General features: G+C 34.8%; 1 protein-coding gene across 2 annotated transcripts; it reads right to left on the reverse strand.

Moving 5' to 3' along the window:
- Positions 1-1,640: 1,640 nt before the first annotated feature.
- LOC111796921 (probable nucleoredoxin 1) lies at positions 1,641-5,965 on the reverse strand. Of its 2 annotated transcripts, XM_023679733.1 has the most exons (4): positions 5,798-5,965; positions 4,107-4,583; positions 2,143-2,625; positions 1,961-2,053 (listed from the first exon to the last, which is right to left on the reverse strand). In XM_023679733.1, the coding sequence occupies exons 1-4, from the start codon at positions 5,879-5,881 to the stop codon at positions 2,033-2,035; spliced, it is 1,065 nt and encodes a 354-aa protein (XP_023535501.1). In that variant the 5' UTR covers positions 5,882-5,965; the 3' UTR covers positions 1,961-2,032. The 2 variants fall into 2 exon arrangements, with proteins under 2 accessions (XP_023535500.1, XP_023535501.1); XM_023679732.1 differs by having other exon boundaries at positions 1,641-2,625.
- Between the last annotated feature and the right edge of the window lie 2,814 nt (positions 5,966-8,779).

An 8,779-nucleotide genomic window follows, 5' to 3' on the forward strand; every position in this document is an offset into this window, starting at 1 on the left:
CATATTTTCTAACTCTTTCCTATTTAATTTTAAAATTATTGTGATGATTTATTGCATGTTTAGTTGATTATTGTTTTGGCTTAAACTATTTTGTTCCAGTAATTATCATATTCTACATATTTGTAAAAAGTTTCATAATTAGAAAAATTAATCACGCTTAAATATTTTTATCGTTGAAACCCTATTCACCCCCTCTAGGGTTGCCATACCGATCCAACACATCGAACATCTTGAATGTTCGTGTACTTGGATCTCCACCACGATATTTGTGGCTTGAAAGTATTGTTTGAGGTTGAACATAAAGTTCTCTAGATCCTAGGAATCTCGAACCCCACAAAAGGGCTTGGGCTCTAGGACCTTTATCTTATTAAATTGTACTACACCCCTATTTGGTCCCCACCGCTCTTATGGTGAGGTTTAATCTAGCGCGTAGATCCGCTACTTTAGCTCTGACCATTCCAAGAGTTGTTCTTAAATACTCCGACATTTCTGAGACCATCTGAATGATCGCTTTTTGGGCATTGTCTAAGCCCTCGACGTGTTCTTCCATTCGGACAAACAGCCCATCTAGCTATCTCTATGCTCGAAGCCACCATAAGTTATGACCTTGTCTTCTAGGGCCTCAACCCTAAACATTAATTGGCGGACAGGCATTGCCTCAAGGTGGCCTACCATCTCGTCGATCTTGTCGGCTTTAGCAAAAATCTCGTTCATGCGAGATTCCAAAAGCCCCATTCTATCAGGAACTTCACTCATGCAGAGTAACTGTTTTTTTATTTCAGTCAGTCGGTCAGTATAAGACTTGCCCAGTTATTTTACAACGAAGATGCTAGTGTACTACTTTCCAAGTATCTGACTCGGCGCTGATACCACTTGTCACAATCTCACTCTTGCGGTAGCAAGATAGTGATTGTCCGACACTTATTCTAACCCTAGAAACAAGTCAGCCATGTGAAATTCGAACTTTGTGGACAATATAAGTGTATGCTCGAGCCTCGGGTCACGTTTGAGAGAAATATTTTGGAAGATGTGAGCAAAGAAATACATTGAAATCAATTGTAAAGAAAGAAATCTTATAAGCTAAAAGTAAAAGCAAGTAGGCAACAACAATTTTGATAGTATATAATCTGGGTATGAAGAATTGAGTACTAGTCACATCCCTCTATAGTACATTTTGGGGTACTTTAGCCCCGGCAAGTGTAGACATGATTTTGGTGACCGATCATACACCCCCATATTGACACAACAAGAAATAGTAAAGATCTATCTAAGATGAAAGCATGTAAAAGAGGTTTGGAACGGACATGCGGCCATGAACAACACGTTCTAGACAAGCATGACGAAGACATCTGACATTCAGTCATAGAAACACGTCTTGGACAAGCATGGTCTTTTTTACTTATGTTCTCTTATAAGATTATCAAATAATTTTTACATTCTCAATTTGCATAAATATAAGTTTAGACATGAACTTGCTCGTATCAATTTAACTATTGAATTTAAATAGCTTCACCTTCAAGATTTTACCTATTTATCTACCTGTTTATATGTCACGTTGCACAATATTATCAACGGACTATATGGTGTGACGTTAAAAAAAATAGATTTATTTCAAGTAGAGAACGGACTAAAGAAAAATGTAGGAGAAGAAAAACGTGACACTCACGAATATTATAGAGAACAACTTTAGAACGTAGAAAGCACATACAAAGGACAATTAGCTCATAAAATGTTCGAAACTACAAACATCTTTCGATTTATTCAAACAACGAAATCAAAGGAAACAACCAAAGCATATATATATATGGAAAAGTTTATGTGTATAAGAACACTCATAAAACTTCCATATTCGGATTTGCTTTAATTGTTTTCTTATCCTTTGCACCCGTCTTTTTCTTCTTTGTCATTTTTCGAGCTACAACAAGAAACTTTTACCTTCGATTTTTTCTCCTCGACTTTCTCGTCGTTTTTCGACATCCCGTCGCTGCAACAAGAAACCTTTACCTTTGATTTTTCCTCCTCGGCCTCCTTCTCATTTTTCGACGTCTCGCCGCTACAACAAGAAACCGTTACATTTAGTTTTTCCTTCTCGGTTCCCTTGTCCATTTTCGACATCTCGTCGCTACAACAAGAAACTTTTACCTTCCCTTTGTTTTTTTCCAAATCTAAATCTCTAGCTCCACAAACCAAAGCAGGTTTTGGAGATTCTGATTCGAGTTTTGTGTTCGAAACCTCATCAACTCCCTCAATTTTCTTCGGAGCGAAAGGGTATGCATGGATACCATGCTCTTTGATTAGCTCAACCGCATTCGGGTTCGATGTCTTCCCATCCGTCCCAATTATAACAAGGGAAGGAATGTCACTAACCTCAAGATATTGCTTCAATTCTTGGCATTTCTCATCCTTAAAAGGCAATGCCAACCATGGCATTGTTTTGAATGCTTCTTTGAATAAATTCTCATCTTTATCATCCAAAGAGATCAACACAATCTCAAAGTTCTCTCCTTTCTCCTTCAATTTCTTGTAAGCTTCAATTAATTTTTGTGTAAATTCATCACAAAGTTTATGGCCATGCATTGAAAAGTACAGCCCAATCAATTTCCCTTCAAGCTCAGAGACAGGAATCTACAATAAAAAAATAAATAAATAAATATAATATTTAAGATTTTTTTTAGTTCCTCGATTTTAATTATTTTTTAGTATCCATGAACATAAATTAGTGTACTAAAAATAATTATATAAGTAATGGATAAGTAATTTTAATTAAATAACTTAAAAGCTTTAACTTTTAGAAAGGTATAAAGAAAGCATAAAATACCCTTATTCTTATCAATCAAAAAAAAGTTTATTCCTTCCTAAATCTTTATAGTGCACTTTGTAATTTATTATAAAAAAAAGTTTATGTTAGAATTTAATCAACAAGNAATTTCCCTTCAAGCTCAGAGACAGGAATCTACAATAAAAAAATAAATAAATAAATATAATATTTAAGATTTTTTTTAGTTCCTCGATTTTAATTATTTTTTAGTATCCATGAACATAAATTAGTGTACTAAAAATAATTATATAAGTAATGGATAAGTAATTTTAATTAAATAACTTAAAAGCTTTAACTTTTAGAAAGGTATAAAGAAAGCATAAAATACCCTTATTCTTATCAATCAAAAAAAAGTTTATTCCTTCCTAAATCTTTATAGTGCACTTTGTAATTTATTATAAAAAAAAGTTTATGTTAGAATTTAATCAACAAGAAAAAAAAAATNGTGTACTAAAAATAATTATATAAGTAATGGATAAGTAATTTTAATTAAATAACTTAAAAGCTTTAACTTTTAGAAAGGTATAAAGAAAGCATAAAATACCCTTATTCTTATCAATCAAAAAAAAGTTTATTCCTTCCTAAATCTTTATAGTGCACTTTGTAATTTATTATAAAAAAAAGTTTATGTTAGAATTTAATCAACAAGAAAAAAAAAATTATTCTTTTAAAATATATAAATCAAAATAAAAATATCGAAACTAGCCTAAGAGCATGTTTAAGAGTGATTTTAAAGAGGAGGGTTCGTATGACTTGCTAACTAGACTAACTCGAACTATCCAACTCAAACTATAAAGGTTGGGTTGGGTTAGATTTTTTCGGTTTTGGGTTAGGTTGAATTTTTTGGATTATTTTTTAAAATCCAAAAAATTCGATTTGGTTTGTAGGTTGAATGTTTTTTTTGGTCATGTCAACCCGACCAAGCCGAAAATAGGCTTACAACCCAACCTAACCCTACCCTATTGTTAAAAAGATTAAGAATATTTAACTTTTGTAACCAATGTAGTGAAACGAGTACTGGTAAATGTTTGATATTTAAACTTTATGAGATGAGAATTATAATAACCCGACTGAATCTGAAAATAGAGGGATTGTTTGAGTTGGGTTGTGAACTTTTTTCGGGTTACTTAGGTCACCAATCCAACTAACCCTAGATTGGTTCAAAAGATTTTTTTTCAACTCAACTCAATCCAACTGATTTCCATTGATTTCTTAGGTCACCAACCCAACTAACCCTCGGATTGGTTCAAATGTTTTACATCGAGTCAAAAGAACGAAGTTCGCATACCTGATTTCCATCGTTCGTAAGAATATAACTCCGAGACGTTGAGCCCAAAAGAGAACTAATGGTTTGGTTCATTTTCTTAGCTTCTTTATCAATCAAAGATTGGATTTGTTGAGAAGTAAAAGGATAGGCATCAACTCCATATTCAACCACTAGATCCACTCCTTCCTCAGTTGAAACCTTCCCCTTGGCGTCAAGAACAACAAGATGAGGAATTCCATTCACATTGAAGAGCTTTTTCAAGCTCTTTTTGGTCTCTAAATCGGCAAAAGGAATGGATAGCCATGGCATTTTGGAGAAGTACTCTTTGAATGAGTTTTCATCTCTATCAGATGAAATAAAGATAACTTCAAAGTCGCTTTTAGAAGCTAATGGCTCATACACTTTTGCTAGTTTTGGAGTGAAAAGGCAACAGGGAATGCACCATGATGCTGAGAAGTATAATCCCACGTTCTTTCCCACCAAAGAACTTATTTTTACCTGTTCAAGAATAAGAAATTAATGGCTTAGGTAACTAGTTAGGAAAAACATAAACATGTCCGATAATTATGTTCGTATGTTTTAAATTAAGAATGTAAAAAAATTTATATGAAAATTTGTTTTTTTAAAAATTATATACGGTAACCGCCCAATCTTACTAGTAGATATTTAGTCCAAGCCTACTAGTAGATATTTGTCTGGTTTGATCGTTACATATCCCGTCAGTCTCACCATTTTAAAAGGCATCTAGAAGGGAGAAGTTTCCACACCCTTACAAGGGATGTTTAGTTCCCCTCTCCAATCGATGTGGAATCTCACAATCCACCCACTTTGAGGGTCAGCGTCCTCGCTCGCACACTATCTAATGTCTGGCTCTGGCTCTGATACTATTTGTAATAGGCCAAACCCACCATTAGTAGATATTGTCCACTTTGGTCTGTTACATATCGTGGTCAGTCTCAAGGTTTTAAAACGCGTCTACTAGGGAGAGGTTTCCACACACTTATAAGAGATGCTTCGTTCCCCTCTCCAACCGATGTGGGATCTCACAATCCGCCCCTCTTGAGGGCCAACATCCTTGTTGGCACACCGTCCAGTGTCCAGCTCTGATACCATCTATAACCGCCCAAGCCCACCGCTAGTAGATATTATCTGCTTTGGTCTATTACATATCCGTGTCAATCTCAATGTTTTAAAACATGTCTACTAGGGAGAGGTTTATACACCCTTATAAGGGATTCTTGGGTTCTTCGTTTCTCTCTCCAACTGATGTGAGATCTCACAATCCACCCTTTGGAGGTCCAGCGTCTTCGCTAGCACACACAGTAATTGACTATAATACCATTTGTAACAGCCCAAACCCACTACCAGTAGATATTTTGTTTTGGCCTGTTACATATCGCCTTCGATTAGACTCGTTTTAAAACTGAAACTGAAGGCAATATGTAACGGACCAAAACTAACCATATTTGCTAGCCGCAGGATTGGGCTATTACAAATACAATGAAAAGTTATCAAACCTTCTCTTCCAAAAAAAAAAAACAATGAAATGGATAAACTTGAAACTAGAAAAATGAACATTACTCAAATTCCTACACAAATTTGAATGTATTTCTAAAAGACGAGAATCAAACAAGAAATATGAACAGCTATCTATCCTTTCGTCTCTACAAAAACACGAAATTAAAAATAGAAACGTTACCAAACGACCATACCTGATCGCCGTTGTTACGAATAAGAAAGTCTCTGCCCTTAGAGGAAACGAGGGAATTGATATCATGCACAGCATCAGAGGCCATACTAATCTCTTAGTTTCTTAAGATTATTGCTGAGTTCTAAAAGCTTTGTAATGGATGGGATACTCAACTCAAAGAACTCGCTATTAATATAGAGAGCACATAAAACTTAATGAGAAAGTAATGAACTTTGGATTATAAAAAAGAAAACGTGATGAAACTTTGAAGTCAATAAAAATGAAAAGAATCGAATCAAATTTACTTTATATGCTGGATGATTTAAACACCATATTCCCATATCATGGACTTTTGTTGTGGTACGTGGGTGTTTTAGAGTAGCTAATTAAGAGAAAGATCTAGAATATATGAGGAAAGGACACTATTCAATGAACCATATCATATGGTTATAAAGATTTGAAGGTTCATTGTTGTGATATCCCACGTTGGTTAGAGACGAGAACGAAACATCCTTTATAAGGGTGTGAAGACGTTTTCCTAGCATACGCGTTTTAAAGCCTTGAGGGGAAGCCCGTAAGGGAAAGTTCAAAGAAGACAATATTCGGTGGGTTTGGGCTGTTATAAATGGTATCAGAGCCAGACACCGGGTGATGTGTCAGCGAGGAGGCTCTTCCCCGAAGAGGGGTAGACACGAGGCGGTATGCCAGTAAGGACGCTGGGACCCGAAGGTGGGTGGATTTGGTGGGAGTCCCACATCGATTGGAGAAAGGAACGAATGCTAGAATGAAACACCCTTTATAAAAATGTGGAAATCTTTCCCCAGCAGACGCGCTTTAAAGCCTTGAGGGAAAACCCGAAAGGGAAAGTCCAAGAGGACAATATCTGCTAGCGGTGGGTATGAGCTGTTACACTTGTTCCTTCAAGCGGTATCAGAGTCATGCTCTTATCTTAGATATTTTAAAGAATCTTCATGTGTTAAAGAAAGAAGTTGTAAGCTTCGAAGGTTTAGTCATAGTAAAGAGTTTATGTTCAAAATTGATAATATCATATCATTGTGAAGGATCGAACGTTCGTTGTTCCTACAAATGGTATCATAATCAATCCCTTCTCTTAGATATTTTATAGAATCCTCAGGTGTCCAACAAAAAAACTTGCAAGTTTTGGAGGTATAGTCATAGTGATGATGAGTAGTAGAGCTCTATTAGATTCAAATGAACAATATATTATCATTATGAAGGTTCGTTGTTCTTATATATTAAAGTTTAGTATTCTTGATTTTGGGCTTATGATGAAAAAAAAACCGAAACTAGGTTTTTACGCCATCAAATTAGACGATAAATTTCAAGAAACGTTTTATTTAATATTTTAGTATTTCATTTGCCAAAACACAAAATGCAATTTTAAGAACCTTCAAAATTTCACATATTTTAATATAAAATTGTTTGCTCATTTTTCAAAAGAAAATCAATGAAAAAGTAAAATTCGCAACAAAATGTATTCATGTTAAAGGTAAAGATGGTAATATTAAAGTGATATTCCATGAAATTAAATAACTAAAATTGACCAACGCAAAATTTAGGGTTAAATTTAATTTTCTTTTCTTGTTAATTTAAACTTCAAAAGGTAGATTTTAGTCACTAAACTTTAGTATAAAAACAATTTTAATTTGTTTAATTTAATTATGAATAGTTAAATTATATTTGAACTTTGTTCTTTGATTGTATTTTTAAAATTCTAAACTTTAATACCAGACTCTGTCGTACGTGAATGAACCAATACCACATTCAAATGAGACCGATCTGATCTTGAGAATAGGATGACAAAGAAATACTAAAAAATTGAAAGTTACTACGTATATAAACAAGATACATTTTTTTAATGGCTCAATTATTGAAACTCCAAAGTTTAGCATGCTTTTGTTGGAGAAATTCTATGTTGAGTGATGTAACACCCCAAGCCAAACGCGAGGAGATATTGTCCGATTTGGTCCGTTACGTATCGCCATTAGTCTCACGATTTTAAAACGCATCTACTAGGAAAAGGTTTCTAGTGTTCTCCTCTTTGACCAATGTGGGTTCTCACAATCTTTGTTCCCCTCTTAAACTAACGTGAGATCTCACAATCCACCCCCTTGGAAACCCAAAATTCTCGTTGGCACACCGCCCAATGTTTGGCTCTAATATGATTTGTAACCGCCCAAGCCCACCGCTAGCAGATATTGTCTATTTTGGCCTGTTACATATCATCGTCAGTTTTAAGTTTAAAACGCGTCTACTAGGAAATTGTTTTCACGCCCTTATAAGAAATGTTTCATTCTCCTCTTCAGACAATGTGGGATCTCACAATCTTTGTTCCCCTCTTCAACTAAGGTGGGATCTCACAATATTTGTTCCCCTCTTCAACTGATGTGGGATCTCACAATCCTTGCTGCCACATTGCCTGATGTCTAACTCCAATACCATTTGTAACAGTCCAAGCCCACTGCTAGTAGAGATTGTCCGCTTTGGCCTATTATGTATCATTGTCAGCCTCACGATTTTAAAACGCATCAAGAGGTTACCACACCCTTGTAAGGAATATTTTGTTCACCTCTTCAACCGGTGTAGGATTTCACAATCTTCATAACCCTCTTCAATCGATGTGAGATTTCACAAGTGATCTTTTGAAAATTTTCCTAAAAAAGCATGTGAGAGAGGAGAAAGCATGTTAAAAGAACTCTATAATGATCTGTGGGGATAATCTTCACTTTTAGAAGCCAGAAATAAGTAACGTGACCATGTCGTAGAAGATATAAGAAAATGCTAGGATATACGAGCGTTGAATTCAGATTCTAAATTGTAATTTGAATCCTACGCATAGAGTAAAGAATTTTAAAAGGACAACCATACACTATAGTGGTCATATATTGAATAATTTTGCTATGAAATGGAATTTGAGTTAGGAACGTGACTTGCACCAAATTTGTGCTTTGAAAATGGAAGCAAAAAAAAAATGTAAATGTTT

The sequence above is a fragment of the Cucurbita pepo genome, chromosome LG06 (assembly GCF_002806865.2).
Source record: "Cucurbita pepo subsp. pepo cultivar mu-cu-16 chromosome LG06, ASM280686v2, whole genome shotgun sequence".
NCBI classification, from domain to species: Eukaryota; Viridiplantae; Streptophyta; class Magnoliopsida; order Cucurbitales; family Cucurbitaceae; genus Cucurbita; species Cucurbita pepo.

Excerpts from the sequence above, each read along its gene's own strand:
- LOC111796921 (XM_023679732.1), bottom strand. The coding sequence starts at position 5,881 with ATGGCCTCTGATGCTGTGCATGATATCAATTCCCTCGTTTCCTCTAAG. Across the intron at positions 4,584-5,797 it reads TTCGTAACAACGGCGATCAG|GTAAAAATAAGTTCTTTGGT; the intron begins GTATGGTCGTTT and ends ATTCTTGAACAG. Across the intron at positions 2,626-4,106 it reads TTACGAACGATGGAAATCAG|ATTCCTGTCTCTGAGCTTGA; the intron begins GTATGCGAACTT and ends TTTTTATTGTAG.